General features: G+C 43.1%; 1 protein-coding gene across 1 annotated transcript; it reads right to left on the reverse strand.

The window, feature by feature from the left end:
• Window positions 1-213: 213 nt before the first annotated feature.
• LOC123445421 (ubiquitin-conjugating enzyme E2 7-like) lies at window positions 214-3,280 on the reverse strand. Its single transcript, XM_045122409.1, has 6 exons — window positions 3,030-3,280; window positions 2,836-2,938; window positions 1,808-1,905; window positions 1,628-1,728; window positions 1,023-1,100; window positions 214-532 (listed from the first exon to the last, which is right to left on the reverse strand). Exons 1-6 carry the CDS (start codon window positions 3,079-3,081, stop codon window positions 455-457), a joined length of 510 nt encoding a protein of 169 aa, XP_044978344.1. The 5' UTR covers window positions 3,082-3,280; the 3' UTR covers window positions 214-454.
• Between the last annotated feature and the right edge of the window lie 19,804 nt (window positions 3,281-23,084).

Here is a 23,084-nt window from a genome sequence, read left to right on the forward strand (position 1 = left end):
AGCCAAAGGCAAAGTCGCCCATGTAACCAAAGTCGAAGTCATCGCGTGATTGATGTCAATGAAACTATCAGTTGGTTTCAATGATCCGGCTGTGTTGTTGCTTGTGCCAATATATGTTAGGCTGAGAATATTATATAGGTTTTCCCGTGGTTTTCCTGCAATTAACCAGGCAACCCAATTTCTTTGTTATGAGGTTCACGGTGACGACTATGATTAAGGGGCAGCACACGGAAATACTACTGCTTGGCATTGACCAACTCCGTGCCACACAAATACAATCGGTAAGTTTAGAATAGGCAGCACTCCAGTGTTTCAGAGAGACAAGACCAACATCACCATTCGACCGACACTGAACGGAAAATAAACAAGGGGAGAAGTGCAAGTGCTCCCTCCATTCGGTGAAAGCAAGAGAATTGCAGCGCTTGCGGACTCCCCCCCATATCATCCTCCCTTTTCAGAGGAATTCCTGAGATTTGCGAACAACGGTCCTCACCTTTTTCTTGAACTCGGCCCTCTTTTCTCTCCAGTCCTTCTGCACGGCAAAATTCAAAGAATAACTTCAGAAACCAAAGCGGGTACACCAGATGCACCAACTAGACGTTTTATAATGATCCAAAGAAATACTCGAAAATATCAGAGATGAAACATATCACACCAAATGTTGGCTAATGCTAGCAGTAGAAAACAGTACAGAGATGAAACATATCACACCAAATGTTGGCTAATACTAGCAGTAGAAAACAGTACATGCTACCTGCAACAACATGCTTTGTTCCATATAACTTAGCTAAAAAAAATGAAGATACCCATCCATAGGCAATGTCAGACAAAGGAATTTTGGATGATAAACTACAATAATGTATATCACCGATTAGCAAACAAGCTACTGCAGATCAGATAAGTGGTGATTTCCAACATTGCAACGAAGGCGCGTGACGTGAGAATGGAATTATGTTTGCACCATTTTATCCATCCAGCACACAGAAAGAAAATAGCCTCTAATAAATGACGAGGACACTTACAGCAGCTTCAATATTTGCTGGCGACTCGTCGTTTGGACTAGAGAGCATCGAAATAATGCTCAGAACTATACTCTCAACCTGCATGTTATGAACTCACAAAAAGTTAGGAAAAGAATGCATTCAAGTTGGTGCTGAAATACTTAAAGAATAATTTGACACATATCCAATCTGTTTGGCTGTATACAATAAGATAAAGGTGATTTCAGGACCATTTTGCAACAGACGCATTAAAATAATAGAACAATTGCCGTTTACAATGATAATAAAATAAACATAACCTGGTTCAACTAAGAAGTTAATTATCTGATGTGTAAGCTACTTATCAGCAAAATTCTGTTTCAAAAGAGGCAAAGAGCTGGTCTGCTGCGGGTTTAAACAGTTTGGATGATCAGAACCCTAACAACAGGTTCCGCCACTAAACAAAAAGCAGACTGGAATCACTTTTTAAATTAATGCAGATGATTGGATTAGAAAGCAGTGGTTCTTCTAAATTTCTGGTCTATACAGGTTCCGTACCAGGATGGATGGTTAATAGATTTGAGACTTCATATAATTATATTATATTTGAAATACAAAATACTTATGGGGGGGCTAGAAAAACCTACCGTGTGCACTGGCGTCCACCGTTCACTTGCAAGCTCATAACCATTGGGATCATCACCAGGTGGATGAAGAATAGAAATGCACACACGCCCGTCGGGATAGACTAGGAATTCAACATCATAAACATTGTCAGAATATAGGCATGACGCTACAGAATCAGAGAGAGCTAGCAAAGAGCTCACCATTTGGATGCCACATCTCAGAAGTAAATCTTACTGAAGGAGGACTGTTTGGGTAATCCTGGGGAAAGGTCATTACTGCATTGAAGTAGCCTCCATCACTGCATACAAAAAGACCCTTTTAATTTCAAATGCATGAAAACAGAGAAATATATAATCTTAAATGTCTATGTCATTGGTACATATTGTTAACACGAACTCTGAGATCGCTATAACAAGACTCCTAAGTATGTTTTATCCTCCTTGCTCCTTAGGTCCTTACTAAGTTCATTAGAGGAAAAGTCAGCATTGTTGACACATCTGAGAAGTCCTGACCAGTCACAATATTCTTTCCATATGTCTAGTCGTTTTAAAACTACATTTTATTAGAACATGAGATCACATGAAACTTGTGGTTCCAAAATTTAATGCCTTGTAAAGGGAGGATCTGGATTTCCAGTTTCATAATTTATACTCCCTCTGTACCTAAATAACTGTAGTTGAAGCAAATTAGTGGTACTCAAGAGGAACACATATTTACAAGCTTACCCACCGACTTTTTAAAGGAGCTTCACCAACTAACATAGCCTCTATTTGTTCATAGACAAAGATGGACAATGACGACTTCCAACTGACATAGCCTATTATTTGTTCATAGACAAAGATGGACAATGCCTTTCTCGACTTCTAGCTCATTTAGTAACACTGGTATAAATAATGGGAACACTCTGTTTATTCAATTGTTTATTCAATTGTAGAACCACGAATCCATAAGGTCGGGAAGGCAGTGACTACGCAATCCAACAGAATTGACACCAAGGCACATGGGCAACACAATTCTATATGCTGCACTACCTAAACTTATCCACTACCGCTAAGTTTATCGGCACGCGCTGCGAATCGGCATGGAAACAAGTAATTAACACACTACAGACCGTGCAAACCAATCGGAGCCGAACGTGACCACGGACACTCACGAACCAACACGATGCATAACATGGCGCAATCTCGCGGTGATCAGAATTATACAGGGGCAAAAGATCGGGGCTCACTATAACGTTTCGGGCGGGCCGATGATGGTGACCTGCCACTCAAACACGTTGCCGTCGTCCACCAGCCCCGCCGAGAACCCGTCCACGGGGTTCTTCGCTAGATCTGCAGCACAGAACGAGCGCCGAGGCGGAGATCAGCGCGCGATCGCGACGAATCGGGGGACGAAAAGGGGGGATGGGCGGCGGATCCGTACCTCGGAGCTGCTTCTGGAGCAGGAGGCTCGCCTGGCTCGGGGGGCCCGCCATGGGAAGGGAAAGCGGAGCTCGATCGGATCGGCGCTAGGGTTTTTGGCGATTGGGCCTGGCTCGCCGCCCTCGGCCTTTATTCGTGGACGGACGCGTGCGCGTTTGGAGGTGGAGGGTGGGAATCCCGGGAGGCGGAGGGGAGGGGAGGAAGGCAGGGCCGGATGATATATGCGAAGCTCGGCCGGGCGGATACAGGTGATCGACAACGACCCGGCTAATTATAGATACGCATCGTTACTGTTCCGAACTCTTCTTTTTATGGGTCATGCTCAAGTTACAATAATAATCTGCCGTACGAGTGGCAAAGCAATTGAAGATGTGGGTTTGTTTGTTGTAATGTAAGTCAAACTTGTTTAAGATTTGATCAGGTTTATTATTATAGAAAAATATATCGATATTTAGGACACCAAATTAGTCTCATGAAATTCCTTGTAAAATATTTTTTCTACTATATGTGTTTGATGTTGTATATCTTATCATTTTTTTATATAGTTCGTTAAATTTAAGAAACCATGTTTCCCATGTACTGTCGAGTCCTTAGGAAAAACAATTCGTTACAGTCACATGTACGCACTCGCCCCGTCGATCGTCTCTATCACTGTTTGGTTCACGCGATTGAGCGACATGCTTCAACCCCTCGAACTATCGCGAGCACTGGTGTTGATCCAGAACTCTTGTGAAACTTTCTTGCTGGTAGGCATATTCCTCCTCGCGAGATCCCCTCCCCCATCTCTCTCTCTCTCTCTTTCTTGCTCGTAGGCATATTCCTCCTCGCGAGATCCCCTCCCCCATCTCTCTCTCTCTTTCTTGCTGGTAGGCATCTTCCTCCTCGTGAGATCCCCTCCCCATCTCTCTCTCACTCTGTTCCACACATCCCAACGAGATGCAGCTTCACGAGCCTCTCCTTCTCCCGCTTGCCATCTTCATCTACACGCTGACAGTCCGATAAGCATGTGCTCAGGCCCGGCCCTGAGGGGGGGGGGGGTAGAGGGGGCCACCGCCCCGGGCCGCCGAAGCCAAGGGGGGCCCAGGTCGTGCTCTGTAGCCGAGTAATATCATGGAGAAGAGCCTCGTCCAAAACAGTACGCAACCAGCCCGAGGGAAACACAATACGCACGTGAAAGTAGGCTTCACATCACGGTAGGATCGATGCATGAAATCCTGCGGCCCATGAAAAAATCAATCCCTACCTACCATACTAGGCTAGGCCCTCGTTTCAATCGTGCGGCGTCGCCTCATTTTTTTGGGATTCACAGATCGTATGCCTACCCCCGCGGCCATGCCACCGCTCCCTGATGGAGACACCCCATCGCGGATTTGTCGGCTCTCCACCCCGAGAGGCGACCGCATCAGCATCACGTTCACTGCCACCGCAAATCGAGTCCATGCCATTGCATTTGATCCTTCCCGTTCATGATTGGAAGAAATATAACTAGCAGATTAGAGAAAATCAAAGAAGGTACGACTCTAATATGCCATGATGATTGATAAATATTTATTTGAGTAAAACGTTCAATGTTTACTTCTTTGTTGTTGTAATATGGCCATTGGCAATTGATTAACTGGGCATGGTTTAGCAATAGATATTATTTATTCAGATTTGTGGGTCGGGGTTGCCCTTTGATACTTCCGCTTGATCCTTGGAAGGAATATAATCACCCGATTAGGGAGAATTTGAGAAGGTACGGCTCTCATAACATATGGTGCGCTTTTTCCATGATGATTGATAAATATTTATTATGATTAACCAATTGGTAAAATGATAAATATTTATAAATGACGATCAATACTGCTTCTTCCTTTTGTTGAAATATATGACCATTGATAATTTCTTGATGGGACACAATTAGTGTTCAGATTTATGAGTTGGGGGTTATAATTTTGGGACATGCTAGGCGTCGACCGAGGGATTTTTTAAAAAGATCAGTCGCCTCGCGGGCCGTCTAGTTGATAATACAAGCTGTCCCGTATCGCTCGTTCTCTTCACTAGATTCCTGCAACAAGACCCTTGTTGCAAAACATCATTTTCTTTATTTTTCTATATCTGGACTCATGTTGCAAAACCTTTTCTCTATTTTTCTGTAACAAGAACTTTGTTGCAAAAAATTGCAACAACATCTCCGTCGTCGTGTTTAATTTTTTATAACAAGGCCCTTGTTGCAAAAAAATAACATCTCCGATTGCGTCGCGCACTTGCGTGGTCGTCGTTGCCATCATTCTGCAACAATGACGTTGTTGCAAAAACATGTCTCAGAGGTGTTGTTTCAAACAACAACACAGGTAGAGTGCTAGTAGTGGACATGGACGTACGAGCGTGGAGGTGTGGCTGCTGCCAACGTCGATTGTAAACCCGCTTTTTGAAATAAAATACCATTTGCAAAAACATAAAGACCGAAGAGTTGATCTCGTCCATCTGATCAAGATTGCATCCGACGGACACGGAGATGCCAAACGAGCCCAAGGGATCGGCTGCGTGAAGGCAGACATTTCTCTATAATTTTATACATATATTAGGAGGCCCCTGATTCTAGTTTCGCCCCGGGCCCCCAAATTCTCAGGACCGGCCCTGCGTGTGCTGCTACAATCAGTCCGGATGAGCTGCAATGTGGCGTTGCATGGCGATCTGCTGCAAGAGACACGCATATGTTGGGAGGGCGATGACGGGGTGCTGCAATCGGGCTCCGAGGGCGGCAATCGTGCTACATTGTCATGCTACAATGGGGCTCCAGGGGCGACCATCAACACTAAGACGATGTGCTTACAATGGCAACACCATGTTACAATGGGGAGCTGTCTGGCATGATGTGATGTTTTTCGTCGTGCTACAAGCGTCGACGGGGTTCTGAGGGCGGCCATCAATGTCGTGACAGCATGCTTTCAACGTCGACGTCGCACGGGGCAATTCGGCATCATAGGCCTCCATGATGCTTCGACCACCACGCGAACGAGGCATGTGTGAGGACATAAACGATCATGGCAATGCTACAAGGACTACTACAGTGGTCATGGTGATGCTTCGGTGTCGATGGTGATGGGGCGTGTGCTACTTCTCGAGCTTGCGTTGGTTTTTTCCTTGAAGAGGAAAGGGTGATGCAGCAAAGTAGCGATAAGTATTTCCCTTAGTTTGAGAACCAAGGTATCAATCCAGTAGAAGTATCAAGATGAGGCACCAATGAATCTACGCAAAGACAAACAAACTTGCACCCAACGCGATAAAGGGGTTGTCAATCCCATCACGATTACTTGCAAGGTGAGATCTGATAGTGATAAAAGGTAAATAAGTAAAAGTGCAGCAAGGTATTTTTGGTATTTTTGTATGTAGATCTGAATATATAATGTGTAAAATAGACCCGGGGTCCATAGTGTTCACTAGAGGCTTCTCTCATGATAGCAAGTATTACGGTGGGTGAACGAATTACTGTCGAGCAATTGATAGAATAGCGCAAAGTCATGACGATATCTAAGGCAATGATCATACATATAGGCATCACATCCGAGACAAGTAGACCGATATTGTCTGCATCTACTACTATTACTCCACACATCGATCGCTATCCAGCATGCATCTAGTGTATTAAGTTCATAACAAATGGAGTAACGCCTTAAGCAAGATGACATGATGTAGAGGGATAAATTCATGCAATATGATATAAACCCCATCTTTTTACCCTTGATGACAACAGCATGATGCGTGCCTCGCTACCCTTTCTGTCACTGGGTGAGGACACCGCACGGTATGAACCCAAAACCAAGCACTTCTCCCATTGCAAGAATTATAGATCAAGTTGGCCAAACGAAACCCATAACTCGAAGAGAATTACAAGGATACGAAATCATGCATATAAGAAATCAGAGGAGACTCAAATAATATTCATAGATAATCTGATCATAAATCCACAATTCATCGGATCTCGACAAACACACCGCAAAAGAAGATTACATCGGATAGATCTCCATGAAGATCATGGAGAACTTTGTATTGAAGATCCAAGAGAGAGAAGATGCCAGCTAGCTACTAGCTATGGACCCGAAGGTGTGTGGTGAACTACTCACGCATCATCGGAGAGGCAATGGTGTTGATGAAGAAGCCCTCCGTGTCCGAATCCCCCTCCGGCAGGGCACCAGAACGGTCCCCAAATGGGATCTCGCGGAGACAAAAGCTTGCGGCGGCGAAACTCCCGATTTAGGTTTCTTTTTGGGGGTTTCCGTATTTATAGGAATTTATGGCGGTGGAATTACGTCAGTTGGGCCCACGAGGAGGTCACGAGCCTGCTTGGCCCTCGGGGGGGGGGGGGGCGGTTGGGTGCGCCTACCGGGTTCGTGACTCTCTCGTGGCTCTTCTGGCCTTCTTCCAAAGCTTCGGGGGTATCTTTTGGTCTAAAAAATCATCGCGAAAGTTTTATTCCATTTGGACTTCGTTTGATATTCCTATCTGAAAAAGGTCAAAAAGAAGGAAAAAAGAGGAACTGGCATTGGGCTCTAGGTCAATAGGTTACTCCCAAAAATGATATAAAATGGCATATAAATGCATATAAGACATCCCAAGTTGATAATATAATAGCATGGAACAATAAAAAAGTGTAGATACGTCGGAGACGTATCAAGCATCCCCAAGCTTAGCTCTTGCTCGTCCTCGAGTAAGGAAGTGATAAATACCGAAATTTTGATGTGGAATGCTACCCAACATATTTGTTCTTTGTGACTTCTTTATTGTGGCATGAATGTTCAGATCCATAAGATTCAAAACAATAGTTTAATATTGACATGAAAACAATAATACTTCAAGCATACCAGCAAAGTAATCATGAACTTTTGAAATAACAAGGCCAAAGAAAGTTATCCCCATAAAATCATATAGTCTAGCTATGCTCCATCATCCCCACACAACGAATTTAAATCATGCACAACCCCGGTATTGGCCAAGTAATTGTTTTCGCACTCTTACTTTCTCAAACTTTTTCAACTCCCACGCAATACATGAGCGTGAGCCATGGGTATAGCACTATAGGTGGAATAGAGTGTGGTGGAGGTTGTGAGGCAAAAAGGAGGAGATGGTCACATCGACTCGGCGTATCAATGGGCTATGGAGATGCCCATCAATAGATATCAATGTGAATGTGTAGGGATTGCCATGCAACGGATGCACTAGAGCTATAAGTGTGTGAAAGCTCAAAAACAAAACTGGTGGGTGTGCACCCAACTTGCTTGCTCACGAAGACCTAGGGCAATTTTGAGGAAGCCCATGATTGGAATATACAAGCCAAGTTATATAATGAAAAATTCCACTAGTATACGAAAGTGACAAAACAAGAAACTCTCTATCATGAAGAACATGGTGCTATTTTGAAGCACAAGTGTGGAAAAAGATAGTAGCATTGTCCCTTCTCTCTTTTTCTCTCATCATTTTTTTTGTTTGGGCTCTTTGGCCTCTCTTTTTTGGTGGGCATCTTTGGCCTATTTTTTATTTATTTCCTCACATGGGACAATGCTTTAATAATGATGATCATCACACTTTTATTTACTTAAAACTCAATACTTAGAACAATAATGACTCTATATGAAATGCCTCTGGCAGTGTACCGGGATGTGCAACGATCTAGCTTAGCGTATGACGTTGAAACATCTAGCTAGCTATCTTACGATCATGCAAAGGCAAAATGAAAATGACGGCACATGTCATGAGAAGGAACGGTGGAAGTTGCATGGCAATATATCTCGGAATGGCTATGGAAATGCCATAATAGGTAGGTATGGTGGTTGTTTTGAGGAAGGTATATGGTGGGGTTGTGCACCGGCGAAAGTTGCATGGCACTATAGAGGCTAGCAATGGTGGAAGGTGAGAGTGCATCTATACCATGGACTCACATTAGTCATGAAGAACTCATATACTTATTGCAAAAGTTTTATTAGTAATCGAAACAAAGTGCTAAACGCATACTCCTAGAGGAAGGGTTGGTAGGTGTTAACCATCGCGCGATCCCGACCACCACACAAAGGATGACAATCAATAAATCAATTATGCTCCGACTTCCTAACATAGCGGTTCACCATACGTGCATGCTACGTGAATCACTAATCTCAACACAAGTATTTCTAGATTCACAACACCCTACTAACATATCTCTAATATTACCAAATCCATATCTCAAAACCAATTGTGAGGAATCAAACTTCTCTTACTAATCAATGCACTTGAATATGAAAGTTTTTATTATATCCTCTTTGGATGCCTATCATATTTAGGACTAATTTCATAGCACACGCCAATTACCAAGTTACTTAGAGAGAGCACTCTCAAAATGATATAAGTGAAGATCGAGAGTTTTTATTTCTACAAAATATGACACCGTCGTGCTCTAAAAAGATTTAAGTGAAGCACTAGAGCAAAATTATCTAGCTCACAAGATATAAGTGAAGCTCATGGGAGCTAAATTGCCTAGCTCAAAAGATATAAGTGAAGCTCATTGAGTATTCTAACAAATTCACGATGATTGCATGTCTCTCTCAAAAAGGTGTGCAACAAGGATGATTGTGATAAAACAAAAAGCAACGACTCCTATAATATACGACGCTCCAAGCAAAACACACACCATGTGGTGAATAAAAATATAGCTCCAAGTAACGTTACCGATGGATTGAAGACGGAAGAGGGGATGCCTTCCCGGGATATCCCCAAGCTTAGGCTTTTTGGTGTCCTTGAATTTGGCTTGGGATGACTTGGGCATCACCAAGCTTAACCTCTTTACCCTCTTTGTTCCATTGTCCATAAGAACATCACCCCAAACTTGAAAACTTCACAACACAAAACTTAAACAGAAACTCGTGATATCATTAGCATAAGAAAACAAACTACCAAGTTTTTAGGTACTGTAGTAAACTTGATTTCCATTTAGATTGATGTTATATTCATGTATTCTCACTTTCCCATGGCTTGTACCCCCCGATACTAACCATAGTTTCATCAAAATAAGTAATCAACACAACAAAAAACAGAATCTATCAAAAACAGAACAGTCTGTAGTAATCTGAATATTTCATATACTTCTGCTATCCCAAAAATTCTAAAAAATTATGAAAATTAGGGAAATTTGCATATAAATCAGAAGCAAAAAGAATCAACTCAAAAGATCTTTATGTATAGGAAATAAAAATAATTTCGTGAGCACAAAGTTTCTGTCTTTTTCAGCATGATTAAACAACTATCACCAAAACTAATCATAAAGGTTCTACTTGGCACAAACACTAACTAAAACATAAAAAACACAATCATAACAGAATTATGATGGTGTGGACACAACAAAACAGAAAGTAAAAAAGCAAAAAGAAATTTATTCATTGGGTTGCCTCCCAACAAGCGCTATTCTTTAAAGCCTTTTAGCTAGGCATTGATAATTCAATGATGCTCACATAAAAGATAGCAATCGGACACGAAGAGAGCATAATGAAACATATGACAAACATATCTAAGTCTAACATACTTCCTATGCATAGGCATTTTATAGGAAAACAAATTATCAAGACAAGCAATAACTACCATATGCAAGGAAGAAGAAAGAGACAATATCAATCTCAACATAACGAGAGGTAATTTAGTAACATGAAAGTTTCTACCACAATATTTTCCTCTCTCATAATAATTACATGTGGGATCATATTCAAATTCAACAATATAACTATCACATAGGATATTCTTTTCAAGATCCACATGTATGCAAAGTTGACACTCTTTATTATTGCAATCATTATTATAAATATCATATTCATCATGAGGCTTAAACAAATTTTCAGGATCATAAGAAAAATCATCACCCCAATCATGATCATTGCAATAAGTAGTGGACATAGAAAAACTAGCATCCCCAAGCTTAGGGTTTTGCATATTTTCAGCATAATTGACATTCATATAATTTATAATAAAATCATTGCAATCATGCTTTTCATTCAAGCACATATCATGAACCACTTTATAATTTTCTTATTTTGACACTTCATCAAAATTTTCAGATTCATGATTTTCAAACAAAACTCCACAGAGATAGTCAAGTGCACTCAACTCACTAGCAAATTGTTCATCATAATTTGGTATTTTGAAAAGATTAGCAAGTGGATGAGGATCCATATTAATAGATTTTTAGCAAGCGAAGATGCAAGCAAATAGAAGGCACATGGAAACATAAGCAAACATAGCAACAAAAAGGCGAACGGAAGAAGAACGAATAAAAAGGAAAACCTTTTTGGTATTTTCGGAAAATCGTTTTAGAAGTGGGGGAGAGGAAAACGAGAGGCAAAAGGCAAATAATGTAAATGCAAGAGATGAGTTTGCGATAGGTACTTGGTAGATATGCTTCACTTGAATACTCCCCGACAACGGCACCAGAAATTCTTCTTGCTACTTCTCGAGCTTGCGTTGGTTTTTACCTTGAAGAGGAAAGGGTGATGCAGCAAAGTAGCAATAAGTATTTCCCTCAGTTTGAGAACCAAGGTATCAATCTAGTAGGAGTATCAAGATGAGGCACCAATGAACCTACGCAAAGACAAACAAACTTGCACCCAACGCGATAAAGGGGTTGTCAATCCCTTCATGATTACTTGCAAGGTGAGATCTGATAGTGATAAAAGGTAAATAAGTAAAAGCGCAGCAAGGTATTTTTGGTACTTTTAAATGTAGATCTGAATATATAATCTGTAAAATAGACCCGGGGGCCATAGTGTTCACTAGAGGTTCTCTCATGATAGCAAGTATTACGGTGGGTGAACGAATTATTGTCGAGCAATTGATAGAATAGCGCAAAGTCATGACGATATCTAAGGCAATGATCATACATATATGCATCACATCCGAGACAAGTAGACCGATACTGTCTGCATCTACTACTATTACTCCACACATCGACCGCTATCCAACATGCATCTAATGTATTAAGTTCATAACAAACGGAGTAACGCCTTAATCAAGATGACATGATGTAGAGGGATAAATTTATGCAATATGATATAAATCCCATATTTTTACCCTTGATGGCAACAACACAATGCGTGCCTCGCTACCCTTTCTGTCACTGGGTGAGGACACCGCATGGTATGAACCCAAAACCAAGCACTTCTCCCATTGCAAGAATTATAGATCAAGTTGGCCAAATGAAACCCATAACTCGAAGAGAATTACAAGGATACGAAATCATGCATATAAGAAATCAGAGAAGACTCAAATAATATTCATAAATAATCTAATCATATATCCACAATTCATCGGATCTCGACAAACACACCGCAAAAGATAGTTACATCGGATAGATCTCCATGAAGATCATGGAGAACTTTGTATTGAAGATCCAAGAGAGAGAAGAAGCCATCTAGCTACTAGCTATGGACCCGAAGGTGTGTGGTGAACTACTCACGCATCATCGGAGAGGCAATGGTGTTGATGAAGAAGCCCTCCGTGTACGAATCCCCCTCCGACAGGGCACCAGAACGGTCCCCAAATGGGATCTCGCGGAGACAAAAGCTTGCGGCGACGGAACTCCTGATTTAGGTTTCTTTTTGGGGGTTTCTGTATTTATAGGAATTTATGGCGGTGGAATTATGTCAGTTGGGCCCACGAGGAGGTCACGAGCCTGCTAGGCCCTCCCGGGGGGTAGGGCGCGCCTACCGGGCTCGTGACTCCCTCGTAGCTCTTCTGGCCTTCTTACAAAGCTTCGGAGGTCTCTTTTGGTCAAAAAAAATCATCACGAAAGTTTTATTCCATTTGGACTCCGTTTGATATTCCTATCTGAAAAAGGTCAAAAACAAGGAAAAAACAGGAACTAGCACTGGGCTCTAGGTCAATAGGTTAGTCCCAAAAATGATATAAAATGGCATATAAATGCATATAAGACATCCAAGTTGATAATATAATAGCATGGAACAATCAAAAATTATAGATACGTTGGAGACGTATCAGCGTGCTCGACGACCATGGCGATGCTATGAAGCATTCTTCAATAGCCACTTTGACGGGACATGTTGTAACTGATGTCTACTACGTAATTTTATTCTTGTAGACCTTGTTGGGCCTCTAAGTACAGAGTTTTGTAGGACAACAGCAAAATCCCCTCAAGTGAATGATCTAAGGTTTATCAATTTGTGGGAGGTGCAAGATAAAGATGGTCTCCTTCAAATAACCATGGAATCAGATAAAAGCAATCTCTTGTGTGCTCAACACACTCAATGCAATGATAAATTGTAGGTCGGCGAAGAGATGGTGATACAAGTGTAGTATGGATAATAGATATAAGTTTTTGTAATCTGAAATAATAAAAACAACAAGGTAGCAAGTGATAGAAGCAAGCACATACAGTATTGCAATGCTTGAAAACAAGGCATATGATTCATACTTTCACTAGTGCAATCCCTCAACGTCACTAACATAATTGAATCATATGACAATCTCTCAACATGCGGTAAAGAATCCCTCAAAAGTTCTTATCTATAGCGGAGAATATAAGATGAAATTGTTGCAGGTACCAAAATCACCATAAAGTTATCTTTCCAATAATCTATTGAGACACCCATAAGTGTCATAGTTAGCCCTATAGATTGCACTACGATGACACCATATGAGACACATCGATCAACTCTAATATCACCTAGGAATCACATTGGCACCTCAAGTCTCCATGAGTTAAGTAAGCGATATGCATCAAACAATCTCGAATTCATAATATTCAATCCAACAAAAAGAACTTCGATACGTCTCCAACGTATCTATAATTTTTATTGTTCCATGCTATTATATTATCAATCTTGGATGTTTTATATCATATTTTGAGCACTAACATATTAACACAATGCCAGTATCGGTTGTTGTTTTCTGCATATTTTTGACTTAAGAATACTGTACCAAACGAAGTCCAAATACCCCGAAACTTTTTGATGATTTTTTCTAGACAATAATAAGACCTAAAAGCTTTGAAGAAGATCGGAGGGAACACGAGGTGACCCCAATGTTGGGGAACGTTGCATGGGAAACAAAAAATCCCTACGCACAAGAAAACCTATCATGGTGATGATCATCTACGAGAGGGAGATCAAATCCACATACCCTTGTAGATTACTAAGCGGAAGCGTTAATAAACACGGTTGATGTAGTGGTACGTATTCACGATCCGTCCCACGAACCGTCCCACGAACCGTCTCACGATCCGTCCCATGATCCGTCCCGATCAAGTGCCGAACGAACGTCACCTCCGCGTTCAGAACATGTACAACTCGATGACGATCTCCGCCTTCTTGATCCAGCAAGAGGGGACGGAGAGGTAGATGAGTTCTCCAGCAAGGCGGCGTGGTGATGGTGTTGGTGGTGCTATTCTTGCAGGGCTTCGCCTAAGCATCGCTGAAACTAGAGGAGAAACAGATCTAGAGAGAGAGGGCAACACGCGGTTGTTTTCTGTTGTCCAAAAACCCTCAAAACCCTTAGTATATATAGGAGGAGAGGAGGGAGAGGGTTGCGCCCTAGGTCAGCCTTCTCTTCCCTTGCGCAAGGGAGAGGACGAGGAGTCCTACTCCAATCCTATTTGGAGTAGGATTCCTCCTTCCCACTTGGAAACTCTTTCCACCTTGTTTTTTTCATTCTCAAACCTTATGGGCCTTAGTGGGAACTTATTCCAGCCAACTAGGGGCTGGTTTATCTCTTCCCACAGCCCATGAGGCCCCTTGGGGCGTGACACCCCTCCCGATGGTCCCCGGCACTCCCGGTACACTACCGCTGAGCCCGAAACTTTTCCGGTGACCAAAACATGATTTCCTATATATAAATCTTTGTTTCCGGACCATTCCGGAAACCCTCGTGACGTCCTGGATCTCATACGGGACTCCGAACAACCTTCGGTCACCAGCACATATAACTCAACTATACCAAAACGCCATCGAACCTTAAGTGTGCAGACCCTGCGCGTTTGAGAACTATGCAGACATGACCTGAGACACTCTCCAGTCAATAACCAACAGCGGGACCTGGATGTCCATATTGGATCCTATATATTCTACGAAGATCTCTATCGGTTGAACCTCTATGCAAGGATTCATATAATCCCGTATACTATTCCCTTTGTCCTTCAGTATGTTACTTGCCCGAGATTCGATCGTCGGTATCTCCATACCTAGTTCAATCTCGTTAACGGAAAGTCTCTTTACTCATTCCGTAATACAATATCCCATAACTAACTACTTAGTCACATTGCTTGCAAGGCTTGTTGTGATGTTGTATTACCGAGTGGGCCCCGAGATACCTCTCCGTTACACGGAGTGACAAATCCCAGTATTGATCCATGCCAACCCAACAGACACCTTTGGAGATACCTGCAGAGCACCTTTATAGTCACCCAGTTACGTTTCGACGTTTGATAACCCACAAGGTATTCCTCCGGTGTCTGGGAGCTGCATGATCTCATGGTCATAGGAACAGATACATTGACATGCAGAAAATAGTAGCAATAAACTGGCAGAATCATACGCTATGTTTATAGTTTGGGTCTTGTCCATCACATCATTCTCCTAATGATTTGATCCCATCATCAAGTGACAACACTTGTCTATGGTTAGGAAACATTAACCATCTTTGGTCAACGAGCTAGTCAACTAGAGACTTACTATGGACTGTGTTTTGTCTATGTATCCACACATGTATTTGTGTTTCCAATCAATACAATTATAGCATGGATAATAAACAATTATCATGAACAAAGAAATATAATAATAACTAATTTATTATTGCCTCTAGGGCATATTTCCAACAGTCTCCCACTTGCACTAGAGTCAATAATCTAGTTCACATCACTATGTGATTTTAACAAATCCAAAACCCATACAGTTCTGGGGTTTGATCACGTCTTGCTTGTGAGAGAGGTTTTAGTCAACGAGGCTGAACTTTTCAGATCTGTGTGTGCTTTACAAATCTCTATGTTATCCCGTAGATGTTGCTACTACGTGCCATTTGGAACTATTCCAAATGACTGCTCCACTACACGAATCCGCTTTACTCCTTAGAGTTATTCGGATTAGTGTCAAAGCTTGCATCGACGTAACCCTTTACGACGAACTCTTTAATCACCTCCATAATCGAGAAAAAAAATCCTTAGTCCATTAGTTACTAAGGATAACTTTGACCGCTGTTCAGTGATTCAATCCTTGATCACTCTTTGTACCCCTTGACAGACTTATGGCAAGGCACACATCAGGTGATGTACACAACATGGCATACTTTAGAGCCTATGGCTAAGGCATAGGGGGGCGACCTTCATCCTTTCTCTTCTGCCGTGGTCGGGCTTTGAGTCTTACTCAAATTCACACCTTACAACACAACCAAGAACTCCTTCTTTGTTGATCTATTTTGAACTCCTTCAAAAACTTGTCAAGGCATGCATTTCATTGAAAGTTCTATTAGCGTTTTGATCTATCTCTATAGATCTTGATGCTCAATGTTCAAGTAGCTCTATCCAAGTTTTCCTTTGAAAAACTCCTTTCAAACAACCCTTTATGCTTTCCAGAAATTCTACATTACTTCTGATCAACAATATGTCAATCACATATACTTATCAGAAATTCTATAGTGCTCGCACTCACTTCTTTGGAAATACAAGTTTCTCATAAACCTTGTATAAACCCAAAAGCTTTGATCATCTCATCAAAGCGTATATTCCAACTCCGAGATGCTTGCACCAGTCCATAGAAGGATTGTTGGAGCTTGCATACTTGTCAGCATCCTTAGGATCGACAAAACCTTCTGGTTGTATCACATACAACCTTTCCTCAAGGAAACCATCGAGGAAACAATGTTTTGACATCCTACGTGCAATATTTCATAAATAATGCAGCAACTGCTAACATAATTCCAACGGACTTTTAGCATCGCTATGAGTGAGAAAGTCTCATCATAGTCAACTCTTTGAACTTGTCAGAAATATCTTTGCGATAAGTCGAGCTTTTCTTAATGGTGACTTTTCACCATCATCGTCTGTCTTCCTTTTAAAGATCCATATGTACTTAATAGTCTTACGACCATCAAGTAGTTCTTCCAAACTCTATACTTTGTTTTTATACACGGATCCTCTCTCGGATTTCATGGCCTCCAGCCATTTGTCAGAATCCGGGCCCACCATCGCTTCTCCATAGCTCGTAGGTTCATTGTTGATCAACAACATGACCTCCAAGACAGGGTTACCGTACTACTCTGTAGCATTACGCGACCTTTTCGACCTACGAGGTTTGTAGCAACTTGATCCGAAGCTTAATGATCACTATCATCAGTTTCCACTTCAATTGGCGTAGGCGCCACATGAACAACTTCTTGCGCCCTGCTACACACTGGTTGAAGTGACGGTTCAACAATCTCATCAAGTTCCATCACCCTCCCACTCAATTCTTTCGAGAGAAACCTTTCCTCGAGAAAGGACCCGTTTCTAGAAATAAACACTTTGCTTCCGGATCTGAGATAGGAGATGTACCCAACTATTTTGGATATCACATGAAGATGCATTTATCCGCTTTGGGTTCGGGCTTATTAGACTGAAACTTTTTCACATAAGCGTCGCCCAAACTTTCAAGAAATGACAACTTAAGTTTCTCCAAACCATAGTTCATACGATGTCATCTCAACGGAATTATGTGGTGCCCTATTTAAAGTGAATGCGGTTGTCTCTAATGCCTAAGCCAAAACGATAGTGGTATTTCGATAAGAGACATCATAGTATGCGCTATATCCAATAGGGCGCGGCTATGACGTTCGGAAACACCATCACACTATGGTGTTATAGGTGGCATGAATTGCGAAACAATTTCCACATTGTCTTAACTGTGTACCAAAACTTGCAACTAAGATATTCATCTCTATGATCATATCGTAGACGGTTTATCCTCTTGTCATGACGATCTTCACTCTGAAATAGCTTTGAACTTTTCAATATTTCAGACTTGTGATTCATCAAGTAAATACTCCTGTATCTACTCAAATCATTAGTGAAGTAAGAACATAACGATATCCACTGCGTGCCTCAGCACTCATTAGACTGCACACATAAAAAATGTATTACTTCCAACAAGTTACTTTCTTGTTCCATCTCTGTCATGCCCAAGATGCGACCCTATCCTCAATTTGGCACGAAGGCCTCGTCGGGGGTAGAAGCGCATCTCGTCGTGTCGCAAGAATGGATATCGTTACAAGTACATGTACAGAAAAGAAGAGGTATATATATAGAATTGGCTTACACTCGCCACAAGCTACATCAGAGTCACAGCAGTACATTACATATTCATCAAGAGTAAGAGCAGGGTCCGACTACGGACGAAAACAAACGACAAAAGAAGAACGACGTCCATCCTTGCTATCCCAGGCTGTTGGCCTGGAACCCATCCTAGATCGATGAAGAAGAAGAAGAAGAAGCAACTCCAAATGTACAATCAACGCGCTCGCGTCAAGTAACCTTTACCTGTACCCGCAACTAGTGTTGTAGTCATCTGTGAGCCACAGGGGACTCAACAATCTCATTTCCAAAGGTATCAAGACTAGCAAAGCTTAATGGGTGAGGCATGGTTAAGTGGTGAGGTCGCAGCAGCGGCTAAGCATATATTTGGTGGCTAAACTTACGAGTACCAGAAATAAGAGGGGGAAGATCTACGCATAACGGACGTGAATTACTGATGATCAAAAGAATGATCCTGAACACCTACCTACGTCAGACATAACCCCACCGTGTCCTCGATCGGAGAAGGAACTCAGGAAAGAGACAGTCACGGTTACGCACACAGTTGGCAAGTTTTAATTAAGTTAACTTCAAGTTATCTAGAACCAGTGTTAAACAAAGTTTCCACGTTGCCACATAACCGCGGGCACGGCTTTCCGAAAAGATTTAACCCTACAGGGGTGCTCCAACTAGTCCATCCCAAATTACCACAAGCCGCATAGAAATCCTCAATCACGAAGCTCGCGATCTCGTCGGATTCCCTAGTGGAAAACCTCAACTCTGAGATTACCCAAAGCATCACCGGAATCCCGATGCACAAGATATTTCGTCAAAGGTAAAACTAATCCAGCAAGGCCGCCCGACGTGTCGACGATCCCGATAGGAGCCGCGTATCTCATTCTCAGGACACAACGGATGAGCTAGACGTCGGGATCGCTAAACCTCCGGGTGTCCAGAGGGGCGTCGGACATCGCTGAGGTGGTGCCAACACTCATGAGGAGCACTGGCCCGGGGGTTGATTAAATTAGTCCGCGGGTGCCGGCGGGTCCCTATGCATTATTATTAGGTTATTAGGCAAATGTAGTACCAAAGTTGGGCCTTGCCAGACCAGCTTTAATCTAAAACAAATTATCAAGGGGGTCCCCATAACAACCCCGATCGTGTTAGGAGCGCTCATTTATGGAACATAACACCGGTAGCGGAAACTAAGGGGGCAAAGGTGGAACAAAACACCAGGCTAGAAAGGTCGAGCCTTCCACCTTTTACCAAGTATATAGGTGCATTAAATTAAATAGCATTAATAGGGTGATATAACAAGGAACCCATGTTATCACATGGAAGCAACTGCACCTGCAACTAGCAACGCTAACAACATGGTTAAGCAAGCGGTAACATAGCCAATCAGTGGTTTGCTAGGTCGAACAGGTTCAAGGTAATCATGGCATTGTTGAGAGGCTGATATTTAACATGTGGTAGGCAACGAGACATAATCGATAGAAGCGATAAAACTAGCATGGCAATGATAGTAATGGTATCTGGGGAAATGGTCATCTTGCCTGAGATCCCGCTTGGAAGAAGAACATCTTTGTGAAGCACAAGAACCAACGTAGTCGAACGGGTCCTCACATTCCGACACGCTTGCGGAACTCTATCGAGACGGAGCAAACCGGAAACAAACATTAACACAGATATTCACCACACGATGCACAACATGATGCATAACCTACTATGATGCATGATCAGTTCTTTGATGCAAGGGATGGCATGCCAAATCACCTCACGCAAACACTACACATTAAGCGAAGCTCGATATGCAACGAGTTGCATATCGACGAAACTCCACGTTTAATTATTTAGTTCACTCCCGTTTATCTACACGCAATATTAAATGTTGTTAACATGGCAAAGGGGTGAAGCAGGTGATTCTACATGTCATCCTAGTCGGTTAACTCACAGAACATAGAACAGAGCTACGGTTACAAGAGACATGCAACACATGAATTTATGGCATGAATGCGTCATGCATGCTAGTTCATAACACCACGGGCAAGAAGAGAATGAAGCATGTGTCGCCATGGCAAACAAAAGGGAACCATGGCGGCAAAATGGAAACGGTGACACGGCAACGTTCCGGTCCCGAAAACTCGAGGAGATACCGGTGCCAACGAATAGGGAGCGCGTGCGTGACATGCCATATAATGATGGGGTGACCCCGGTTATCGGGTTTCCATGTGCCAGAGGCATAAATATGGGGGTACGTGCAACTAATGACATCTAAGAAACGGGCAACAACGCAACTCATACAAACATGCATGTCTAGGCTAAAGATGAAATCGCAGAAGGAAAAAAAAGGAACATAGGTCGAATTGCAACATAGTGCAGCGGCCGAGGAATCTAAGTGTGTGCGTGAGTGCAACAAAAAGAAAAAGAAAGCATGGCAAAATGAGGGCTACATGGGACTTGAACCCAGGATCCCTTGGGTGGAGACTAAATGCACTAGCCAGCTCAGCTACACAATGAGTCTGATATAAATAAGTGTTTTAGACAAGATGAATTACGTCGTGGTGCAGGTCAACAGGGATTCGAACCCCAGATCTCTCGGATGGAATCGGTTGACACAAGCAAGTGGGCTACGACCATGAGACTGACAATATATAGCGTTCATACAGAAGAACTAGCTAAACCACACAGTGCAGAAGTGAAGCAAAATAAAAATAACCAGTGCCAAAGGAATGTGTCACGCATGGGACTCAAACCAGAGACCTCCAGGATGGTAGTTGGACGCTCTAGCCAACTCAGCTAGCAAACTGCTTGTGAAATAAAGCGATATCGAGGCTTGCTATAAGAAAACCTTCGGACGTTCTACAGGAAACAAAAACACACACGCACAACCTGCAGAGTCCAGTTCATCAGGGACGAACGGATGAACACGCGGGCAGCTGGAGGTTGGGAACGGGGCACGCATCGCGAGATCCGGTGCCTCTGGGCGCAGGACGACGTCCTCCTGCGTGGGGAGGCCAGATCCGAGGCGGAGGAAGCTCAAGTCAGCTACCATGGATGGGAGTTCCTGCATAGAGAGAGAGGAAGATATGAGACAGAGAGCAGGGGAGGAGAGGGAAACGAAGGGAAGGGGACCGAGGGACATGGGTCCTGGCCTGCTGGTGTTCGTCGGCGGCGGTGGCACTCAGGCGGCTCAGAGGCGCGACAGTGAGGGGCTCCAACGAGCTGGCTCGAATGCGGGTCGCTCGGGAGCTCGGGCTGCTGGCGCGGTGGATACTACGAGCGCGTGGACGCTCACGCTACAGACGGCGGACGCGTCCAAGCGCAAGCGGCAGCTGGAGAACTACGGATGTGTGAGCTCGGGCACGAGAGGATCTGGTGGTTGCGCCCTGGGTGTGATTGGCTCGGAGAAGAAATCGAGGAGGGGTTGCGGTTGCGCACATGGGATCTGGGAGGATACCGAGGGAGATGATTGTGGGCGGCGGCGGGCGACTGGGACTGATTGGACTAGGGTTAGGGCTAGGTTCATCTAGACCCTCCGATTTAGATCGGATGGTCGAGATAATTAGGTTAGGGAGTCCAATAGACAAACCGAACACATTTTGCGGTAAAACGGTGTTGATCTGGATCCAACGGTCATGATCGCCGGGTTCGGGTTCCGGGAGGTTTTCGGACTACGCCGCGCGTAGGGTCGATGCACTGAGCAGAGGGGCTAGGCAGAGATGAGAGGGAAAACGGGCACCCGACAACATATTTAAAACACCGATAGAAGTCCGACGATATACCGAATACGGTGCCGCTACGGTCGACCGTTCGGGTACCAGACGGTCTCCGATCGCGACGAAATTCGACAGGCGGCCTAGCTATATCTAATCACGACCGCATGCCAAGTTTCACCTCGATCAGAGAAAGTTTTACACACACTTTTAAAACAAGATTTTCACGATGCCGCGGGCGCGTGCGAGTGCGGTCGGGCTCAGAACGGACAACGACGAGAAACGGCAACTAACATCGGATGCAAGTTTGAAAACTGGCGGCAACGAAGATACCGATGCAATGCAGATGATGCGAATGATGCGATGATGATGCGACAAATGAAAATACCCACACGACGAAAACGGAAAGAAAGGGGAATCTTCTGGGGCGTCGGCATCGGCCTGTCACAACTCTCCTACACTACAAGAGGATCTCGCCCCGAGATCCAAGAAGGAAAGGGGGAGAGGATGAGAAAGAAAAAGTGGTAAAAACTTAGTCGCTTCTTGACAAACGAGTGAAACCAACGATCCTTGAAGGTTGCAAAGAGACGAGGAATTATATGAGAAAGAAGCAAGAATTCACGGAAAATTTCGGCAGCACTTCGGTAGGAAAATGGGACAAAAAATTCGATAAGAAGGAAGAATTAGACAATATTCACAACAAACAACTAAATAGAACAAGGGAACACCATGATCTTGATAGAACAACATGATAGACCCAAAAGAGCAACATCACAAAGCCTTCGGAACAAGAGAATATGAACTAGCCCATGCGGATTTAGAGAATGAAGAGAGAATGACAACTACTAACTCCAATGAACTTGGCAAGCATCCTTGCAAGAAGAATTGGACGGAGTTGTTGGAAAAACAACAACGAAAAGAACAAGACAGTAGTGGGCTTATGGAAATCATCACAACATTTATGCGGTGACAACCAACCACTAAAAGAAACAAGGGTTGATTGGGAGAAACAAGATATGAACAATTTCCTACACCAAGGGGATACATTGAGAACTTGGATTAATGACAAGCA

This window comes from Hordeum vulgare, chromosome 1H, assembly GCF_904849725.1.
Source record: "Hordeum vulgare subsp. vulgare chromosome 1H, MorexV3_pseudomolecules_assembly, whole genome shotgun sequence".
Classification (NCBI taxonomy): Eukaryota; Viridiplantae; Streptophyta; class Magnoliopsida; order Poales; family Poaceae; genus Hordeum; species Hordeum vulgare.